The sequence below is a fragment of the Apteryx rowi genome, unplaced genomic scaffold, assembly GCF_003343035.1.
Source record: "Apteryx rowi isolate R43461 unplaced genomic scaffold, aptRow1 scaffold_98, whole genome shotgun sequence".
Taxonomy (NCBI): domain Eukaryota; kingdom Metazoa; phylum Chordata; class Aves; order Apterygiformes; family Apterygidae; genus Apteryx; species Apteryx rowi.
The window spans coordinates 1,100,996-1,123,527 of NW_020451293.1; the positions used below are offsets into that span (position 1 = coordinate 1,100,996).

The following is a 22,532-nucleotide window of genomic DNA, read 5'->3' on the forward strand; positions in this document are numbered from 1 at the left end:
TTGTGGTGCCCAGAGAGAACAAGCCAGCTCCGGATAACGTAACCTCCAGCAAAGGTGGGGCAAGGAAGCAAAAAGCGTCAGGAGTCCTGCAGCCTCGCAGGAGCAGCCTCGAAGCACAGGCTAAAAACAGAAAGGCCACCTGCAGCCGTGACAGATCGCCCGGCCCCAGGTGGTGGTGGCGGCGGCCTGGGAACCGGCCAGGCAAGCTGCACGGCCAAAAAAAAAGCGCTTTGGTGCCAGCGCTGCTCCTGGCCTCCTGCAGGGCCCGGCCCCGTGGCCAGGCTCGGCCCCTGCCCCGGCGTCGCTCCGCAGGACCCTGCGCGGGAGGGTAGGGAGGTTCGCAGGGGGAAGAGCCCACAGCGGGCGCAGGGCCGAGCTCGCGGGTGTGCGCCGGTGCCGCGCGGGGGACRCAGCTGGCTTCGCCCCGAGCCTCCCGGCCACGCGCGTCCCCTGGGCGAGCCGCTGGCTGAACCGCTCTTTGCGTGCGCTGCCCCGACCCAGCGTCCGCCCTCCGGCGGCCCTGCGAAGCCATGAGGTGCGTAATGAGCCGCAAAAATACCAGGCTCAGCTCAGGCAAAAGAGCCGAGGACTTGCCTGTTTTGAAGCAGGTCTTGTTGCTAATGATGTTTCTTAGTACCGTGGTGCGCCTGGCGGCGCAGCAAAAGTCTGGGCTTTGTTGTCCTTGCCGACGCACATCAAAGTTGTCAGAGAGCTTCTGACCCCGCGAACTCGAGTCTAATCTGATGTGCAGCCCACGTGGGGTCGGAGAAAGAGAATATTATTCTCTTGATTTAGCGAGACGAGGAGCGCAGCCCAGGAAGATGAAATGAGTTGCCRGAGGTTTCAGGTCAGGTCTGACATTGCTAATGACTCCCACTGGAGGGCCGGCACGTGGACACGCCAGCTCTTGTCTCCCTCCTCCGGTAGCAGCAATCACCCTTTTCAAGGAGCGAGCGGCCAGGGAGCCATCAGAAATCGAACGACTTGACTCAAGGAGCTCCTTCAGCAGCACGCGGAGAGCCTGCGCGGGCCCCAGGGCCCACAGCTGCAGGCAGTGCCGGCTCCCGGGGCCGCGGGGCCAGGTGTCCGCAATTGGGATGCGTCTGGACTCCACGCCTGAGCATGTCTTTTGGTGCAGGAGGGGTATTTGGGGCACCCCAGAAGCACCAAACCCTAGGCTTTGGCTAAGCGAGGGCTGTCGACGTCGGCCCCCAGCACCCGGGAATTGCCTGCGAGCCACGAGAGCGGCCAGCCGCGCTGCCCAGCCCTCTGCAGAGCCACGGGGGGGGGGGGGGCAAAGGCAGCCTTTAAGCTGCTGCTGCTCCTGGTCACGTTGCAGATGCTTCCTGTTTGAACAAGGCATGTTTCAGGACTGAAGTAATATTTTAATGGGCTTGTAAAACTGTGGGAAGCGGGTTGAGGCTGTCTGTTACTGCAAGCTTCTCCATCAGCTCCCAGATCCGGCCGGGATGGGGGAGGACTCGGGGGCCCCCTCGTCCCCGCACAGGCAGCGTCCCAAGCCCTCCTAGCACATCAGTTGTAGCAGAACTGAGCGGCTTGATCTGGCTGTGAGCGCCTCTGCCTCTCTTCACATGACATACAGCAATATTTACTGCAACGCTCCAAGCTAATTCATCCTGCGCCACTCTGGGCTACAGGAAACTGTGGAGCGAGGCTGTGGGTTTCGGAGCCCTTTGGAAAGCCGACCTTCAAGCAGGGAGGGAATCAGAGCCCTCCTCTGCAAGCTGAGCAGCCCCTTACCCTGCTCCCGCTCCAGAGAGATGGCAGTTGTGAACGATGCCCTCAAACACGCTCTGTTCAGAAAACATAACTTTATTATTAGTTGCAATATACATTGTATTCCTTTAAGAATCCTAAACTTGTACATGTTTTTTCCCACTGAAAATACATGTGTATGTATATATGTTTTATATATATATGTATGTATGTATTTTATTGAACTGGAACACAGTGGAACAAAGAGAGACAAGCTCAGAAATTACTTGGAAAAATAAGTGTGATCTCAATGGGTTTGTGCTGGCAGTGTGCTAGGGTAAGTGGTATAAAAAGAAGAGGCTAAATAGAAAATGTCACAGGTAGGCTTGGGGGAAGGGTCTYTCAGTGCTACAGGTGGTGATATATACAGTAGTTACACGTTACTATTGCTCAGTCGTGAACACCACCGATTCCCAAAGGCAGGCTCCACCCAGCAACACTCACGAGGCCAGCTGTGCTCTTCCCTACAAATGGTACCTGCCATTTGAAAATAGAGTTTAATTACATTTCCCTTGGCAGCAGCTCTGCTCGTTGCTAATCTGGTCAGTAAAGGAAGCGTTGCTCCAGGGCATGGTGTAACCTAACTGGGTCAATATAAAGTAGCTTACAGGCGGGGTAAGGGATCAGCAACAGCAGCACGAGCTGGACTGTGCTGGCTGAGAACTGCAGCTGCTGGAAATCAGCATCTCAAGTGGCCCATGTTGATTTGCTCCTGGCTCATTGCTTCCACACTGATTTCCACCACCTGAAGCTCTGGAGGTGTACACAGGCAGAGGCAGGCAGCAGGTAGCCTGGCAGAAAGCCTAGGGCTTTGTTCAGGTAGGTCTCYCTGGGTTGATTTCCTCAAAAGATGGCTCTTCAGAGAATCGGCTGAGGGTGGCAGTAACCTCTGCTGTGCCAGGAGTTTGGGGGTGTTTTTTTTGTTTGTTTTTTAAACTGAGCTACAATTTTGTTTGTTAATCTGATTTTCAAACACAGCTTCCCTGGGCCACATATCATTGCTGAGCTTAGCTAGACAGAGGGACAAGTCTTGTCTAGATTGATATAATTGGTTTCCTTTTATTTCTTCTGAGCTGCAGATGCTCCTGGGTGAAAGGACACGCTTTAGCAAAGGCACTGATTGCAGACCTTCCTCTGCCTGAAGCCAGGTTGGAGGGAGCAGATGGGCCCCAACCTTCCTGCTAGAGAGTCACTTCCCTCTCCCCCACAAAGTGCTTGTCAGTTTGGGAAGGGATTTAAAGGACGTGGGCACGGATCTGCTCCTACTGACTTCCTCTGGAAAAGTGCTTTTGAAAAATCTCATCCTTAAGTCATCATCTTGCTACTACCCCAAACATCTGGCACTACTGGATCATGCTAGCTTGATTCCTGTTCCAGCTGAAGAAGCAGGTGAGGTTTATCACCACTGAAATCTTTCTACACTTGCTGTCTTTCCTCAGCAGTATCTGGCAAGGGGAGACCTTGCTCAGTGACAAGAATTTAGAGCAAGCCAGCCCGTGGGAAGATACATAGCAGGCAACCTGTGTATCTCCTCATCCCCCTAGCAAATGTCGTTACAGGTTCAGCAGGGTTGGTGAGAGTGCTAGATTGCACTGTAATAACATTTTAATCAAAAGCTCACATTGCTAGGAGAACTACAGCTGGTTCCTCTCTTTAGAGGCAGGAAAATACRAGTGTAGAAATGCCTGCACCAACCTGTATAGAAGAGCTTTCCTGACTAGGTCCCCAAGGCAGTTGTGAGTACAAGGGCATAATGTGCATCCACACATCGATGGTACATCCCCACGGATGGGGCTGCATGGGGTCTGACCTGATTCTGACTGTCATTGCACAGAGGTCCCTTTCCTGAATTGTGCCAGAACTGCTACCGCTACTTCCACTGCTACCAGGGAAGGAAACAGGRATCTTGCTTTGTCACTGTGCAAGATGCTCCTTTTTCTTTTATGGAGCATTCCTGGTTTCCTCTTCTTGCAAAATTGGAGGGAGAGGGGCAAGTTAAACCCCTTCCCTTTGGCTAATGCCAAGAAGCATATTAATAATTAGGGCCACCTTTGGGGTAAATTTACCAGAGCAGCTGTGTTGTGATCACTACACTGCTTTTGCTGTATTGATACAACGCCTTTGCTCCACAACAGGGTCTTGGATCTTTCCTTTAGCTCSGCTGCCATTGGAGACCCAGTCAGCTCTAGCATTTGGCTCATCTGCACCACTGGATCAGTGCACAGCGTGCTCCAAGGCAGCTTGCACACCAGTGCCCCTGAATACCCCCAGGGCAGCAAGACTCATGTTGGACAGGTGATTGTACTCTATACTCTGCCTTTAGCTCTTCACCTCACATAAAAGGGTGAGCTCAACCCTGTGCTGATCCTGCCAGAGGTGGCTATGCTGCTTAGGAGGAGAACGGGTAGCGCTTGGAAAGGATTTCTGTTCACGCTTTGGGTCTCCTACTAAACCGATGGACCATGAGGACACCCACTGCTACTCCCCATCCACCAGATGCTCTGCGCTTCTCTGTAGCATTTTTTCAGGACATTTTCCAACTGATGAAGGAAAACAACAGATTATGACTGTAAAGTTATAGTGAGAGAACTGGATCCTGGTAGGACAAGATAATTCCTTGCCAAGAGAAGGAACAATTAACCCCTTCTTTAGACTCTCCTCCCATTTCTTCCCCAGCTCCCAGCCACCTCTATTTACATCATATATTATATTACTATATTCTCTTAAAACTCTGGCTTTGTTTCTTTAGTTTCAGTAGCACAAGTAATTAATCCAAAAATTAAAAAAAAAAAAAAAAAAAGCAGCCCCTAGGAATATTTACAGAGTAGTTCATCCTGCAGAGGAGATGGGGGGTTGGCACCGGGAATAGCACAGTTTTTGAATGTGCTAAGTGAGTTCGATTCTACATTCATCCTTTTCCCCTCTGGGATTCTGTTCTGAAGATGAAAATTAAAAAGCTGTTCAACATGCTTTCCCAGAGCGCAAACTCACAGAGGAGTTAGGGTGGGGGGAGAAAACATACACTGTTTATTTTCTCCCCTAGGGCCTGGTCTGCTAATAAAGGTAGCATCCAAAGGGGTCTGACCTTGAAAACCAGCCTTTCACTTTCAAGCATGAGTCTATTCCCACCCCCCCATCAGTTCTGCTTTTCAGCCTCTCTTCATTACCCAGCAAGCACTCTCCTCTCAAGGGCCAGGACTTTTAAGGTACTGGATGGTGGGAAGAGGGATGGGACTGTACATACCTGGAATCAAAACCATAAAATGGAAGATACGGACTTGCTTAACATACCAAAAATTATTGCAGTATAAATACACTCCTGATACCTCAGCGAAAACAGAGAAGGGGAAGTGATAGAGGAGGCTTAGTGGATAAGGGGCTGTTTAATAAAACTACCCAACCTGGAAAGCTTTAATGGCTGCTTCCACAGCTATAAATTCTTTCTGAGATTAGGGCAATGGCCATTTATGTGAGCAAAAAATGCTCCATCTTGTGCCTCTCCCCCCACCCTCCCTCATGCTGTGCGTGGTAAAATATCCCAAGAGTCCCTCTGTGTTAGATCTTTTTCAGAGAGACTTCTATTTAAGAACAGCATCTATCCCCAGAAAACCCCAGTAAGAGTTGCAAAAATAATTGCTCTTAAGTATGGCTGGTTTCCCCAGCTGCTGAGACCTTCTGGCCAACCCACGTTAGTATTTCTGTGAAGACAGAGGTAGTGACCTCAGGCAGCTCTTTGTGGAGGGCATGATAGGCTTCCTCATACACCTGCAACCAGGAAGAGAGTAAAGATTAAAAAAATCCCAATGAACAAAGCAACCTTCAGTCACTTCTTATCAGAACCTGCAGGCCCAACACGTCCTGCCCACGCTTGGTCAGTTTTTTTCCTAGACATAGCAGGATATGAAGTCAAAGAGGTTTGCTGAGCTTTGGCCCACCCCACTTCATAAATGGGTCCCACCGCGGGCTCTCAGGTTCTGTGTTGATGGAGCCTGTTCTGGATTGTGCTGGAGGCAGGTGTTGTTTTTCTTTAAGATTCTTTTCTAGGGGTGGAAAACAAGCATAAAGGGGAGAGGAGTGAGAAAGGACAGAACATCATATGTCTCTACACTTCCTGTTTTTTGCGGGGGTTCATGAGCTGAGGTTTTTTGCTCAGAGGTGCTGCAGCCCAGGAAAGGCACTTGCYTCAGTGGAACCATGAGCTTGCAGCAGCTCAAGCAGCCAGATTCCATGTGTCTCCAGCTGAGCACCTCAAACCATTCTCTTTGGCAAGCTGTCTGGTGCAGTGTGGTCTTTACAGGTCACAGAAGGAAATGGAAACAATTTTTTCCCCCTGTTTCTGATCCCCTTTCTGCAGTCAGGTCCTCATGGCAAATGACTCCTCCAGGATTTGATCTCTTCTCTGTTTTACACCCCTGACATCTGCCAACCTTCCAGCTCCCTCCCAATTTTTCTGTGTACTGCTTTTTCTTTGCTGCACTTGGCATTCATGGTGCTGGACCTCCATAAGCAAGAAGGCATTGGCATTGGAGCTTGATACTTGTGCATGACCCAAGCACTCTGCTGCCCTTTAGCAAGATTTCCAGCTTCTTATCCCAATAAGAGGCAGGAAATATTTATCATGCCTTTGGAGTTTAAAGGACAATGGGGGATGTTCCCATCATGCCTTGTGTAATTTTACTTCTTTTATGCCCAGCCTATCCAGTTATTTTTCTGATGACAAAAGCTTTCACTTGGTCTCCCTGTCTCTCTTTCAGGCTCATTCACGTGCTAACAATTGGTTAATCAGCTGTGGCTCTCTTGAAATGAGCAGATGTGAAGTGGCTTTTGTTGAGCTGTGCTTTGGAAAGGCCTCCCTGCACCTTTATGTGCTGGGGCGTGAGGTAAGGTTGGTGCTAACACAATTGGCATTGTTCAGAAGGACTGTTGGGGTCAGCACTTTACCTGGTTATGAGCCTTGCTCTATGGACATGCCAAGTTGCTTCATGTCACAGAGATCCCTAGGTACACAGCTACCTACAGGTCCAGGTATTCAGATCACCCATGAGCCCCTGCTCCAAAGGGAGTTCAGCTGAATCCTTACCCTTCATGGCCTTGTCAACCCTAGATGGCAAGAAGCAAGCTTAGCCCTGTTACTTGTTATAATGTGGATATTGGCCAAGATTCCTTGAGAGAAGGTTTGGGCCTGTCCTTAATTACTACGTTGACATATCAGTACAGTCCAGCTTTATACAGCCCTGCTTTCCCTCAATACTGCTTACATCTCTGAAGGGAGCTAAGCAGACTCCCTACCCCTCACAGTGACTGGTGCTCAGGCCAGTACTAACAGTACAATTCCATAAAAAGCAAGAAAGCAAGATAACCTTGAGTGTTTTGTCCTGACTCTGCACTGTGTCCATCAGTAAATAGGACCCTCTGATATCACAGAGCTTGTCAGAAGAGCCGTGTAGCACCAGGATAGGCAGAGTCAGCTTGGGCAGAGCTCGCTCAATTCTGGCAATAGCGTTCATCAGCTGGATGACAAAGGAGACCTTCATGCCACCATGGTAGACCAGGGGATCTGCTGTGTATGATTCCATCTGGCAGGGAGAAAGAGGTAATTTAAGGTTAGCAATATTTCATGCAGAAAAAACAAAGCAGCTCACCTTGGCTGTGAGGAGGCTCTTCCTTTGCTTGCATATCCATTTCCTACCCTGTCAGGACATCCTGCCTTCAGAGTCAAAGTTGACATCTTTACTACAGCTTTCCAGGACCTCTCACAGAACCTGGCTTGCTCCAAGCTGCATGTTTCTCTTTTACGTCACTGAAACATATTTGAGCCAAAGATCCTTCTGCAGACAAACAGTGTCAGCCAATGACTGTTCCCATGGGGACACCTGCTTACATTTATTTCTACCCTGACATGTCCTTCTGTCACTCAAAGGTGACAGTTTCTTCTGCACATGGTTCTTCAGTCTGCATTATTTCAAAGTTGATATTGTCCTGTTTATTCTGCTTTGGTGAGGTCCCAGATGTTCCGCTCTCTCTGGGGATAAAGACAGTGATCTACAGTCAGCTAGCATATCTGACTGCAAAGCACTCCTACACTGGGGGGTTCTCTCTCAATGTGAAACTTTCAGCTAGAGACAGGATCAGCACAGACAACAGCATCCCATGACCCTTCTCCTCAAGCTGGACTACTCCATGCTGGAGCCTGCAGGGCCAGGCCTCCAAGGGAAGGTGGCTTCAGTGTGCATGCCTTGTGTGAAGTAAGTTGTGGGTTCATGGCCAATAACATTTAGGGAGCCCAGTGGCTCAGTACAATTCTCCATTCAAATGATGGCATTAGTTGGTAGGCAAAAAAAAAAAAAAAAATTCAACAACTTGCTCAGCCAGACTGAGAGGAAAAAAATGTACAAGAGCTGGTGCAGAAAGTTGCTGGGAACGAGTAGTTACCGCAGCAGGCAAATCTACAGTAAATATTTGTATACTGTACAGGGAGACGGCCCACACAGCCACTGCCATCTCAATATTTGCCAGAATGCTTTGATTATGGGTTGGTCCCTGGCACAGCCTCCAGTTCCTCCCAACCCTGACAGATGTTTATAGAAATGATGATTATTTATAGGCTAGCTGAAGACAGCCTCCCTCYCTCCTCGCAGGCAGTGAGGACTGTTTGAATGCTCCCTCCCTTTACAGAAAGGTAAGCCCTCTCCTGCTGCTGCACATGCCTGCCCTGAGGAGGCCAAGGGTGGGAGGTGACCCATGATGCCACCCCAGTGACACCTAGTTGCATAGAAGTTTGGGCCCAGATGTGCACCTTAGCAGGAGCAGAATGACCTTCCTGAACCCTGACCTGCCCCACTGAGAAGCCAGAAAGCCTCTGGGTTGGATTTTACATTCATCTCCCTGTGAGATGAGATTATCAGGGTGGCAGGAGGACACTATGTGAGGGGGCCTTTTCCAGCTGGAGGGTTGAATTTGCTGAAGTCTGTAGAGCCAGTTTCCCTCCCCATGGCCTCAAATGTGTTGGGGCAAAAAGCAGTAGAAACAGAGCTGGTAGTAAGGCATGCTGGTGCACAGAAGTCCTTCCCCATCACCTTCTTGCTTCCAGTCACCACCTCCTCCTGCTGGTCCTGTTGCTGGGAACCTCTAGCTCCTATTCCTGAGTGCCGCACTGGGAAAGGAGGGTTTGGGAGTTTGGGTATATTGGGAGCTGGCACCCTTCAGTCCCAGCCCTTGCTTTGGCCCTGGCGAGAGCTCTGCACAGTGCTAAGCATGGTCGAGGGGGTGACAGCCTTAGAGCCACTCTAATTTGTGCTGGAGTTGGGCCAAAAAGATTCAAGTTGCTGTAGTACCTATTCATTGACTCTTGGACACAGCAGAAGCTTCCAGTATTTAAATAAGGCCAATGCCATAGTTTGTCATACAGAGCAGGTGGCAGGAGAGAGCAAGGAGATGAGGTTCATTCTTAATGAAAACTTCTGCTGTACAAGGGGTAGCTGGAGATGTAGCCAAGGACAGCTGCCTCAGTCTGAGCTTTGAAGCTCACCAAAGCTGAGCCCTGTGTGAAACTGAAATCATGGGCATGACAGAACACAGGGCTGGATGTACTGGTAGAGAGCAAGGGAGAGCCCACGGGTCCATAGCGATGTACAGCTTCTGTTTTGGCCTCTGTGCAAGACCATGGCTGCATCCAGCCCTTGCACTAGACTCTGAAATGAGGCATAGTTTTTGACAGGGAGACAAACACAGACTTCTCTCACCCCCACAGCTCGGGAAAAGAGGATCTTAACTTTGATCTCTCTTTCAAAGAAGCAAGTGCCCACGCACTCTGAGGGTTTGGAAAATACTGTTTGTAAGAGGCCACTTCAAAGATGAGATTCTGGTTAGTGTAAAAGGATCCGCTCTTAAGATACGCTGAGCATCTTCAGCTCTTGCTAAAGGTGTTAGAAGGTGGAGATGCTGAGCAGTACATGGTCCTGTCTGTATTCACAGGGACTCTGCAAGTGAGTGCAGAAACTGCTGTTCCCCATTCTCCATCCCTGCACCGGCACAGGAGCTRCATGTAGAGCTGCTCGGCCTGTTTGTCTGACACCTTCCGTGGTCTGAACTGCTTCAAAAGGCCAAGAGACTGCCTTGTTTTAGAAAGAAGCATCCAGCCCATGTTCATGGAAGAAGTTCAACTTTCACTTCCAAAACACCAACCGCCTGTAATTTTGCTTGCGCTCCCTTTAACTGCTGGGCATACCGTGACATTTTCAGCCAAACCTGTTGACTTTTCTTCAGCATTTTAAACAAAAACACAGGGCTCCCCTGGCTACTTAGCAACTGGATCTGGGAGTTATTTGGCTAGATCTATGTCATAGCACTGCACTAAGCAGCACAGCTTTGAGATGGGTTTCTTCCTATTTTTTAGTTGTTTTCTTTTTTTTTTTTTTTTAATTGAAAGCAACAGATGAAGGACTCCAGGGAAAATCAAGTGGGGTGGGCGGATGGATTGACAGAAGTTCCATTCCCATGGAGTAAAATAATGTTGCTGAATTTATGTGACTTGGCCCCCTCCCCACCCCCACACAATGCCATAAATGCCAAGGGATGACCTAATGGGTTTCTTTCTTTCTTTTCTTTTCTTAAAGAACAGCAAATTTCTAGCTACTGAGCAGCCAAGCAATATTTTTATATAGATGACAAGAGCTGAAAAAACAAAAACCCAATTCCAACCAGGATCAATCAGCACTGCAAGAGGGAGGATCCTAGTCCCTGTGAATGAACAACAGTCTGAAAGCTACTGTTCAGTGCATGAGGTGAGTGCAGAGCACCAGGCTGCCTGGCAGAAGAGGGAAAGACAGGGAATGGGCTTTATCTTCTGGTGGCAAGGCGCAGCAAGAGAAAAGCTTTGCACAGTGGAGCAGCTTGGGATGGAAAAAGGAGGTTTAAAGAACAGCTCTCTGCATCATTTCCTGTAGTAAACTTCAGCTGTAGAAAAGGTTCAGAGAACATAGGGCTGATCTTCAGCATCCTGCAGGACTTCCCACCTGCATTCTTGCTCTTATTCCTTATTATACCTCTTCCTGACCTGCCTCTCCCTCACTACCTGTGCATTCTGGCTTTCCTGCTGGGTGCTAGGAAATAATGGCTGACCTCCTGCTTGTTACATGTTGGTCTCGGAGCATGTTCCCATGCTGCAGAGCTAGCATGGCATGTTCCCTGAGGGATGGGGACTGGGCATGCACATGCCCCAGTCCCCACTGCTGAGAGGTAAAATGGTTTTACTAAAACTGTCACAGAAGGATTAATTTAAAACATTTCATCCATGGCTTTAAGCTTACAAAACAAACCTAAATAAATAAATAAATAAAAGAACATTTAGGAGTTTGCCATTGAGATGAGGGTGATCTACGCTTCCTGTTTTGTTTTGTGACTGAGGTGAGTTAGTGCATACGTCAGGGTCAGCTAGGATGATGCTAACTCTAGATCTTGCAAACCTGCTCTGAGTAGCAGGGAGAGCTCCCTTAGCGGCACTGAGCAAAGGGCGCATGCACTGGGCAGCAGGTGCATGCACTTGAGGGTATCTCCAGGGGCCAGGGATAGCCCTGTGATTTCTTCCGGCTGTGGCTCAGTGCAGGCTCTGCAGAGTCCATCAAGACAGTCTTTTTTTCCTTTTTTTTTTTTTTTTTTTTTAATTCTAAGACAGAGGCAACTATCTGGGCTCCTGCTGCATTAGGTTCCCCTGCTTAGAGGTTTGTATCTTTCTTTTGCATTTTGCGCAGCAATAAACTCACCTTATGTGGACTGTAAGGGAACAATACTAAAGCCAGTGGGACTATTCCACTGAATTCAATGGGAACTAACAAAGATTAATGGGATAAGAGAGTGTCCCTGTGACCTTATTCACCTTGGAAGTGGGAATGGGTTTTTACGATTGTTTCTTGCTCCCTTCAATGTCTCTTGCATTCGATATAACAAACAGACTAAACATCTCCATACCATCCGGTGTTCCAGTCCCTACACCCCGAGGCCAGCCTGCTGGAAAAAAAAGCTCATCAGGAAATTCTTGGCTGATGTCCCAAAAATATTTCTAGAGAACAGAAAGTCGGTCTGGCAGAAAAATACATTTAACGTATAAATAATGGATGTTTCCAGCACAGTGTGTGCTTTGAAGCTGCACATCTTGAGTCCAAAAGGAGGATGGAGTGTGTGTCAGTGGCAGCCAGGGTACTGAGATGATGTGTTGCTTTCAGTAAGTGCCTGGAGCCTTGGATGCTGGTGTTTGAAGATGGTCAGGAAAGCATGTTACATTGCAATTGACAGCTGGCAAGGGCAGTTGTGTGTTTATTTGCAGGCGTGCCAGGCAGCAGAGCAAGGAGGGGTTTGTCTCATTTTGAAGACTACTCCATTATAAATAAATGCTAATGAAGCAGACCTACATTTTTAACCACTTCAAGAGGCTTGCACAGAATGAGCCAAAGGTAAGTCCCAGATAGGAGCTATCACATGAGATTGGACAGTATGGCTAAGGCTGCTCCATGGCAAGGGAAATGTCAATGGAAAACAACACTCACAGGAAGCTCTTGAGACTTGGAGCATCATAGAGCAGTGGGAACAACAGCAAGTAATTAGGTAGAAAGAAAACACAACAGCTTTTAAAATAAACTGTGTCCAGTGGTTGCTGTAGTGATTCCTAAAATCACTCCAGCAGCCTAAACGGAAATATCTGGACAACATTGTGCACCAAGCTAAGGGAGCTCATTGACACTTTTCTGAGTGCATTAGAATTTGAGATGCCCTCACATCAGCACTTGTGTCCTGCAATGCTATTTGGTGCACTATTAGCACCTCCCAGCAGAAGATTCAGGTGTTGAAGGCAAGTATGTTGTGCTAATTGTCATGTAGAGGATAACATTCTCAAATTCCTTTCCTCCTCCAGAACACAGGTCACTTTTGTCCTCTAAATGCAAATGCAGGAGTGAAAACTTTCCTCTATGTGTTTTTACTGAATTAGTTCTCTAAGTTAAACTTATTCTCTGAATTATATGCAATGAATTATGGTAGGTGAATGTAATTAAGAAAAGGTTTCTATAGTTTGACTAGAATCAGCCTTCTTCCCAAGTATATATTTTGTGCAGCCTTGTACTGTACTTAAGAACATATGCCATAATGTACATCAATATACAGTGGATTTACACTAACACACTCCATGACTTTTTCCCACGACCTACTCTACATCTTCCTTCTCCAAGCTTCTTGAATCTTTCTGTTTTCAATCCAGTGAAATATTATGCCCTGTTCATAGGTAAGGAAACTGAAGTCATTTGACCAAAAAATTCTTTGGCAGGGCCAAGAAATAACCCCTAAAGCCTTGYGGCTATTCTGCAAGACTCTTTTGCCTTCCAGTTTACTGAATGGGTAAGTCCACAGATTGAATATGCAAACAGAGGTTGGATATGTTGCAGTTATACAACTGCTGACATCGTCTTTGCTCCTGATCCTTTCAACTTCCATTCTAATGCTGGTATAGCTGCCCTCCTAGAGGAAGGCAATTTATTAGCTTCAACTTAAGATATGAATCATTTCATGAACTGCATGAAAAATGATAGCCTCTTTCAGTGAGATGCAAGCTGACATGGGAGCACCTGATCACAGGAACAACTGACCACTACTTCCTCTCTCCAGACAAAGCAATTTCATTCACTTATAGTTTGTGTCTCCCTCCTTTCTCTCCTCCCACAACAGTGAGAAGGAAAAAAATCTCAGTTTGTATTGTTGGAGCAGTTGCTAAGACATCTGGTTTTGCCAGTGATTGCATGAACAGGCTGCAACAGTTATTACTGGGAATGTGCATGAACGGGAGAAGAGTCTCAAGCTATGGTCACATTGACAAAAAAACACACCCTGGAAGAGCTCCATTCATGGTCACAGTGGTGGAAGCTGGAATTAGCTTGTTCAACTGCAGCTCATTGAAGTATTATTCCGAAGTGCAGAAAGAATACATCATTTGTTCAGAAAGGCTGTAGTAGAGCCAGTATGTAATCCAGGAGACCTTGTGGCAAGGTCTTTGGGGCAAGCATGCTCTTTTCTGGTATTTGAATGCATCCAACACAATGGAATCCTGGTTTGTAAGCAGGGCTCCACAGTACAACTTAATACAAATCACTGGGACTGTAGTGTTTTACATGGTACCACTGCAAAGAGCAAGGTTGGAAAGTGTGACTTTAGCAGTGTTTACAACCTGTATGAACTATTTTTGCCATCATAATGAGCAGCAGTGGTGCAGCAGTGGTGACCTATGGTTCCCATGCTTGCTACCACAAATGTAGCACAGGTATCTGCTATGTCTCATGCCCAGAATGGCCAAAGGTGCAAGGTGCACTGAAGGGATGAATTGCTGATTTCCAATGGCGAGCCAGGTTCTCTGTTATGTAGAAAGAGACGTGGCTCCATTGACCTCAGAGGTGTTTCACCTTTTTACACGAGCAAAGATCTTGCCCTAGTGATTTAGCAAAACACTTCTTTTCTTTTTTTTAAAAGCAAAATGACAAGACTGGGATTGCATACCAACTCAGCAGTGACTTTAAATGGCCTTAAGGTTCTCACCTCCTTCTTGTTCCGGGAAATTGCATTTGGATCTATTGATCCCAGGGACAGGTTTGGGAGAACAAAGTTGAGCACTTTAGCTGCAAAAACCTGTGGAAGAGGAAAGCAAGTAGTTAGAGGGCTAGTTAGAGCAAGAGAGAGAAAACACAGAGGGCCAAATTCTCAGCTGATGGGAATCAGCACTGATGCTAAGTAGTAAAGAAATATCAGCTGACACTGAAGAAGGATCTGTCCTATATTCAAACCATTTCTCACAAAGGGAAAAGATTTAAACTGCTCCTGGAATCAGGTACTGGATGTGCTATTTTGAAATGCTTTCAACTGTCCACTTGCAATATCACAACTTCATTGTACTTTTCCTTTTTCTCATTCTCAAATTAACTTCAAAAAAAGCCTCAGTTAAGCACTTTGTTAGAAAAAAGCTGTTTCCATTCCTCTGTGGGGCTGGTTTTTGTTGTTGTTACTAGCCTTTCCTTGCTGTCACAGTTCTGATTTCAAGCTGCAGAGCATAAGTGATACTCTGTGCAATTTGCAGTAGTTGCCTAGGCTGCACTCTTTTTGATAAGCATAGTCTCAGGGGAGCCTGCAAATAAACAGCAGCAAAATGTGCATGCATGCTAAGGAAATCTATTGCTCACTTGTCTCCTGGGAATGAAACACAAAAGCATTCAGCAGCCCAAGCTTGAAACCTCTGGCAGAAGAAAGGGTAACATCTTTCATTTCAATAGCAATCTACAAGTTCTTTGATACCAGGATTCTGCTCTGATCTTTGATAGCTGTCTTTAATTAAGTGATCGCCATTTAAGTCAGAAAATATGCAATTAGTGTTTGTTGGCCCTTTTGTGTCCACAAGTAGTACTTGTAAGGTGTACTGTCGCCTATATTCTCTGTTTCTGTTGATGTGCAACACTTCTAAAGCACTCTCTGACATTTCAGATCTCAGATGATACATGACAGAGCAATTATGGCATTAGAGGAACAATGTAAAGTTGAAATCAAAGTCGTCCAGGACTGAAAAGCAGTAAAGACTCATAGCAGATTTGAGAACACCAGTGTGCTTTGGGGTGGATATGACAAGGAAATTGTCTGCGAGTATATCTAAGCCCCTCACTGACCATGACGTTGTGTGGGCAAAATTAAGTTCTACTGAAGTCCCTGGATTTGGACCAGTAAAAAACACATCCACACAGGCACAAGTATGAGCTTACAGTGCTAATGAGCAGGAATGGGGTTTTCTTTGGTTTGTGTTAATTCCAGGTGGTGATGATTTGGGAATGCATGTTTATGAATTCTAGGCAATTATGGACTATGCAATTCTAGGAATTATGGACTATGCGATCTGTGGTATGTTAAAGGACAAAGAATCAGCTATGCACTGACAGGGCTGTAACACCTTTGTCTCTCTCAATCCATTCACAGTGACCCAGGTACATGTCAAGTAACTTTAGATATCTAGCTGTGGTATATAACTTAGAAATGTAATTGTCTTAGCCTCTCCTTAGAGAGTGTGGAGAGTGAGAGAAACAACCTCCAGAGCACCTGTAAAATCTGAATAATGGTTTGGAAGTGCCTGTCTCCAAAGATTATTATGACAACCTAAGGCAATTAGGCTGCCCTAAAATTGGAGCCTGACTTATACTTTGGGGTGAGTTCTTATGCCTAATGATTGATTATTCAACAGGAAATACCTTGGCATAAGAGGTTAGCTGATGATCTCTCAAGTTTTGTTTAGAATATTGGCCACAAGATCAATATATTGGTATCAAGACCACAGATACTGAGGTCAAGACTGCACATAAGAGACAGTAAAAGATGGCATGCTTTTTGGATGAGGTCTTTGTTTACTTGTAGATTCAGCTGAAGAAAGAAGCTAGTTAGCATACTCTAAAATTCCAGAAGCTGTAAGTTTGATGGGGATTCTGCTCCGTGTCTGCTTGGTACATGTGAATATTTATATCCCCAAAGACCTGCAATAGGGATTTTGCAGAAGAAGCATAAATATGAAGCTTTCCCTCACATGAGCAACAATACACCAGCCTACCAATATGCTGAAGGTGGGGAAGGTGTGACAGGGAAAGAAGAATTCAATATATGCCTTATTCTCAGAGTCTCCCTTGTTGTAAACAAGCCAGACAGCCTTTTGTCAGATTCACTATGGTCATTTTTCCATTCTAATGATAGTAGTCATCCCAGTAGTCTCACCATCACTATTCCACAGGTTAGTGATGACCGTGACTGTGACATGCTTTGGAAATGTTCCTGAGGTTTTTGCACATTTCTGGAGTTTTGCCAAATAGAGTAACTAGCAAAAAAACTGCTGAAGAGAAGAAATGACTGATTCTGACCCCAACTATAGCAGTACAACCCAGGGACCTGGGTTGCTGATATCAGTGAAATCATTTCTGGTGTTCAGCTGTACAAGAGAAGAACCAGCTCCATATATGGATGTGTCAGATGCACCTACATACATGTATACTCCCTGTATGCCTAAAAATAATTATTACTTATATATTACTTATTACTTACATATATATCTGTGCAGACAGAACTAATCTTGGTTGAAAGAACTGATTGTGAAAGGACTCTGCCACCATTCTTCTAAGGGTTTTCAGATATACAGGAAATGCTGCCTTCCCTCTAATGTTTAGTACGGCCTCAAAATTCAGATGTAATTTTGATGATTTTTGGAGTCAAGGTCATGGCCAGTGGAAAAAATAAAGTTTCAAGTTTTAACCAGGAGGCCAAAAGGTTTCCCTGAGCCTTTGTTGTTTTTGTGAGCTCTGTGGTATCATTTATGACATGCTGGACTTTACTTAAAAGCTGTGTTGTTCAACTGCTGGCTATATGTGATATCTGAAGGGTTTATCTCCCTGTTGGTTCCAAGTGGAAATGTCAGTTCTTGAGAAAATAGCTCCCGAATGGTCAAGAAAAGTTAAAACAATAATGGCATTATTACTGGTTAGGCTGAGGATGATACTATTGAGTAAAGGTTATTAGAGCTGTTCCAGGCCAACAGAAGTGTGTCAGATACTTAACACTGTTCAAATCCAACCCTTTGCTTTCTATGACAAAAATCCCAGAAAAAGATAGAAATAGATAGCTGAATATTGCCTCTTGGCTGGGAGTGTAATTTAAAGCTGATTTCATGGTTTTTGCACTAGTTTAACTATAAGGGTGCTCTACAGTGTAGACACTTTTCTTCTGCATGGAGTAATCCCTCCACGCCTCTGCATGCTTCTTTCTCCCTCCCATGACCTCTGCTCACTAAACTGCTTGTGTGAATGTTTTTAAATATTTCATTTCAGTTACAAATGAGCTGGAGTAACAAAGATGTGATGTCTGAACAGTTCAAGTTAGCCAGCGTCATTTTGACTGAGCCAGAAATCTCTGGAAGAGACACTTTGATGAGCTACAGATATTAGCTTGAGAGCAACTGAAACTCTCTCACCAGGGAGGACATACCTCCATACCTGGACTACCAATATCAAGCTACCCTATCTGTGTTTGTCATGACCAACATGTTTCTACGAAACTTGAAAGACCAGAGAAAAGCCAAAATAAGAATTTGTAATTTAGTACTTTCTTCCAGTTTGACTGTATCTTTAAAAACAGTCCTCTGCATTATTACTGTGTGCAAATTCAGCCTGAATGACTGGAGCACTAGACTAAGAGACCCTCACATACTGGAACAACCTGATGTTCATTTGGGTTGGAAAGCAATAGTTCTGTAAAAGGCCCAATGGAAAAAAAAAAAAGCAGACAGAATATTGTGTGCTCAGTTTTTAAGGCATTGGCTAGATGCTAGTATAGGATTAATCATTAGGGAATGTTTCCTAGGTTTCTGAGGTTGTCCTGCCCATCCTATTTTAAAGTGTTTAATAGCAGAAGTTCAGCAGGATATACACTTCTACCCTTATTCTCCTGTTTGTCAGCACACATAATTCATGTCTTTTTGCATCCTTCCAAATTTTGAAGATTTGGAGCCAAGTCTTGTCCAGCTTAGTTGAGAAGAAAAGGGGGAAGGCAGCAAGGTCCCTTGCTCTTCAGTGAATTTGGAAAGAGTAGGTAGGTGCCTCTGTTGGAACACAGTATTTACAAGGTACTGATGAAATTGTGTTTCCGTAAAGAGCAGAACTTGTTTCTCCTGCATGCGTGTCCCTTCTGCTACAGCCAGAACTGGTTCAGCACTGACTGAAGGTATTTCTAACACTAACTGAAGGACCCAGCATGGAATCTGGCCCACTATTATTGTTGCCTTGAGCCCTCATTTGTTTAGGCCAAGGTAAATTCTTGCTCAGCTGGAAACTTCCCCAGCGAGTGGATGAATGCAATGGCCCTTGGGAAATGGCTCAGGGCCTAGAAGTCATACCAGTTCCAGGGGAAAAACCAAAGCCTTTGTGTCTCAAAGGCACAAACACCAATGAAATGTCTTTTGGCTCTCAGAGGGAAAAAGCACACAAGTGTTTTCAGCTCAGCTTTCTGGGGAAAGGTGGCTTACACCAGAATACTCTGCCTGTTTTCATTCCTTCCTCTTGCAAATACCTTTTCAGCCCCATGACTGACTTCAACTAAATTGTGTCAATTCAACTAAATTGTATCAATAGTATCAACTAAAGCAAATACTTCAGCAATAATTGATTTTTATCAGTTTTGAGAGGCAACAATAGATATGAAAGAGAGGAAAAAAAATCACTGTGAACTTGTATTATTGCAGATGGGAGACTCTCTAGGAAAGAGACCCTATAAACACTCCCAAAATACTTCAGTTAAGAGATTAGAATTTCCTACACTGAAATTAAGCAACTGATACTAATCTGCAGGAAACCAGGCTACAGCAACACTAGTTCCCACAGAACTTGTTAGCCTTTATTTCTGTAAGGGTTTAGCATCTAACAAAGCAAAATATATAGCTCCAGAAGAAGAAAAACTTTTTCTTGTTTTCCTTGACTCCGCTAGAAATAGAAGTCTATCAGTACCTCTCAAATTTAGACCACACCTGATCTTTTTTTTTTTTTCTTCTTAAACATTTAGTCTTTATCCCTTTCCCAAGTAAGAAAAAATGGGCACTGGTGCTCATGGGACATTTATGCAGATTCAGACAGAGCCTCACCTGTGAAGAATCAGCTACCAGCCTCATAAAAGCACCCTTCAGTACTTTTAATCTTGATTTGTAGCCTCAGTAGATAGCTTAGGCTAAAGGAGAAGGTGCTATGGATTACACTGAAAGCCTATGCAATCTGTTTCCTTTCTCTCAGAACAGTAAAGCAGGAGAAATAGTTTAGAAGTACATTAAAATAAGAAGCTAGACCTAGGAGAAGAGTCTAGGGATAAAGGTTAAAGGAATTAAAACCGTGGGAATGAGAAGTTCGGTTCTTGGCTTAACTGGCCCTTCCCTTCGCTTCCTGTTTCTTTTAGGATCGCTGTCTATCCTTTTAGAAATTCAGAAAGGAGGGAAGCAAAAAGGAGAAGTGAGGGTCAGTTGCCTAGCAGAGTTTCCCTGGGGAAGGGCAGACCGGGCAGTGCAAATTTTCATCAGAAATAACTCAGGAAAAGAGATGTGTATGGGAGGGGTAAAGCCTAGCTGTAAACTGAAGAAGGTATTTCTCTGTCTGGGCAAGAACCAATTATGGTACAAAGCCAAATGGGATGCTGCTAGGGCAGTAATGCTTTAGCTGGAAGCCTTCTTTGAGGGTGGTGAAGGATTCCTAGGACTGAAGAACTCTAGTTTTGTTTAGAAATCGATCACCCCCCAAATGCCAAAAATATCCCTGGCCTGACTTAGCTAAAGCCTGTGTTGCAACTACACCAGACTCTGTATGAGTCAGGAAGAAAACTGTAGGAGAAGGAAAAGGACAGCACTGTGGGGGCTGCTAAAGGGTGTGGTGAAGAAAGCACAGTCTGCTACCACCTCCTCAGGTGGCATCGTTCTCTGACTTATTTAAATAAGCTTTCCTGGACTGGAGTTCAAAACTCACTTCCCCTCTGAAAAGTAAGTGGGAACGTGGGGGAGGCACTTAGAAGAAAAGTATTGACTGGCAACCAGGTGGTGCAGATCTAATTAGGGTTTTGCATTTTAAGGATAGAGGTCTTAAAGCGCTTCCTTCAATGGAAGAGAGAGGTTTCAAAGTGCAATGTGGGTTAGCTCTTACCTTGATGGGTGTGGCGACTTCTGGGCTGGCTACCACTAAAGGAGAGATTAACAGCATGCCTGAAAACTCACTGGGTCTCTCACTAGCTGTCAGAATGGAGATGGCTCCCCCCTGTAATACAAAAGTAACAGCCCACATCTTAATACAGAGGTCAACATCTCATTTATGCAGTAATCCTGCTACTGGAAGGGTTTTAGACCAAACAACTAAATGGTTCCTCCTCCAGTGAGATTGCAATGTGGTCAGAGAGGAAGGCTAGAGGATTAGGGTCACTAAAAGTGAAGTGACTGAACTAGGCTGATTTTTGCGGAGGAGAAGAGATCTGGTTTCTGCTCTCATGCTGTAAAACCCATCGCAACACACTGAACAAAACTGTGTGCAATATCAGTGAACTTTCTAGGATGCTTTATATCTTCCTTGGTTAAGAGGCCTAAAAAGAAACAGTCTAAATGGGTAGTTCAGGTGGGACTTGAAAAATAAGTTGAGACTTATTTTGAGTTGGGTGGGCAGGCTGGTGCTGCATTGAGAAAAAGGGGACATGTAAAGAAGTGAAGCAGGGCTTGCTCTCTGCCTGTGGCACTGGTAACACTGAGCGACAGGAAGGCTCTCATCTGGAATGCTAAAATAATAGCTAATTACTCCAAGTTAAATATTCTTCTCTTCAGTGTCCCCATCCTCTTCAGTCCTCCAGTGCTGTGTCCAAGGCTGGACAGTTAAAAATCAAGCATGCTTGCATGTCCCTTTGAGCTAAACACTGGTCAGGCTGGGTCCTCCTGTGTGAGCCCAGTAGTTGATCACTAGTGGGGGGTGGGGAAGAGGAGAGGAGGGGGACTTGGCTGTCTTGCTCAGGAAAGTTTGCAGAGGATTAGTTGCCAAGGGAAATATTTGGTGAACTTCCACGCTGCTGAGGAACCAGGGGCTTGTTAAATGGAGCGGCAGCGAGAAGAATCTCAAAGACCTCACTGGGAAATTAGCTCCTTGTTACAGAGGCTTTGGAGTACAGTGAGCACTTAAGAACATGCCATGCGTTCTTATGTAAGAACACTTGTTTATCTGAGCATGGGCTGAATCCCAAAGTACTTATTCATTTTTCTCTCCTCTGGGAAGGCAGGGAGAGAAGATCAATGACATCAATGGGAATATTGCTAGCTTGAAAAAAAGGATTTAGCCCATGCTGTCAGAATCAGACTTCAGATCTGTTCACCAACTAAGTGCCTTTGTTTTTGCAGCCCTAATCCTTGGTACATTTTCCTGTAAGGTTATTTAACAGAATGAGGCTACAGGGAATTTTTGTACTTCATCCTCGATCCACTCACAAAGCTTTGGAGGGCTTAACCTACTGCTTACTGGTTAAAATGAAAGAAAGTAGAAATCCAATGCTGCAGGGAGGTGGTGGGATTTGGTTAGGTACCTACTGTGAGTGAATGGTCCTATTAAAAAATAGTCCCATTGTTGCAAATGGCACTAATTGTGGTCATGATCCAGGTAGAAAAGTTAAGGACTGACTGTATTCAAGACAGATCTTACAGGGTAAGGCATGCTGGCAAATCACACAGTGTATGAAGTGGGTTGGAAGCTAGCTTGTAGTTTTGTTTTCCCTTCTGTGGGCTCAGTTACTCCTTGTTGTCCAGAGCAGTACTACTGTGGTGTGGCACACATCCTGGATGGTGCTGGGAAGTGTAGAGGAAAGGATGCTTACCATGGAGTGTCCCAGAATGAGAATGGGGAGGCCAGGATGATCTTTCTTCATGAGATCAATGTGCTGCAAGCTGTCCCTGATGAAGACGTGGAAATCTGACACAACCATACGATCACCCTCGCTCTGCCCATGGCCAACTGTAGGGGAAAAGGAAAGCATGCATCTAAGTCATTCAAAGCAATGGTCACATTCGAGAAAGGCTTTATCAGAAACATGCCTGTTGGGCTTTTACTGGCTTAACTCAACCTTCTCCTGCAATCAGCTCTCAATAGACAGAGTACTGCAGAAATGCCAAGGATGCTGCGCAGAGACAGCACTGTCTGCCTTGCTGTACA

At 45.5% G+C, this 22,532-nt stretch overlaps 1 protein-coding gene across 5 annotated transcripts in view; it reads right to left on the reverse strand.

Annotated features, from left to right (window-relative positions):
• Positions 1 to 1,146: 1,146 nt before the first annotated feature.
• MGLL (monoglyceride lipase) overlaps positions 1,147 to 22,532 on the reverse strand; it is a 72,342-nt gene continuing 50,956 nt past the window's right edge. For 4 of the 5 annotated variants that reach the window (XM_026055083.1, XM_026055084.1, XM_026055085.1 and 1 more), the window contains 5 exons: positions 22,198 to 22,334; positions 20,499 to 20,609; positions 14,350 to 14,439; positions 7,137 to 7,352; positions 1,147 to 5,541 (listed from right to left, as the gene is read on the reverse strand). In XM_026055083.1, the coding sequence (XP_025910868.1) occupies positions 5,416 to 5,541; positions 7,137 to 7,352; positions 14,350 to 14,439; positions 20,499 to 20,609; positions 22,198 to 22,334 (680 nt within the window). In that variant the 3' untranslated portion in view covers positions 1,147 to 5,415. Of the gene's footprint in view, positions 5,542 to 5,648; positions 5,817 to 7,136; positions 7,353 to 14,349; positions 14,440 to 20,498; positions 20,610 to 22,197; positions 22,335 to 22,532 lie in introns of those variants that run through there. The other variant, XM_026055086.1, reaches the window with a different exon arrangement.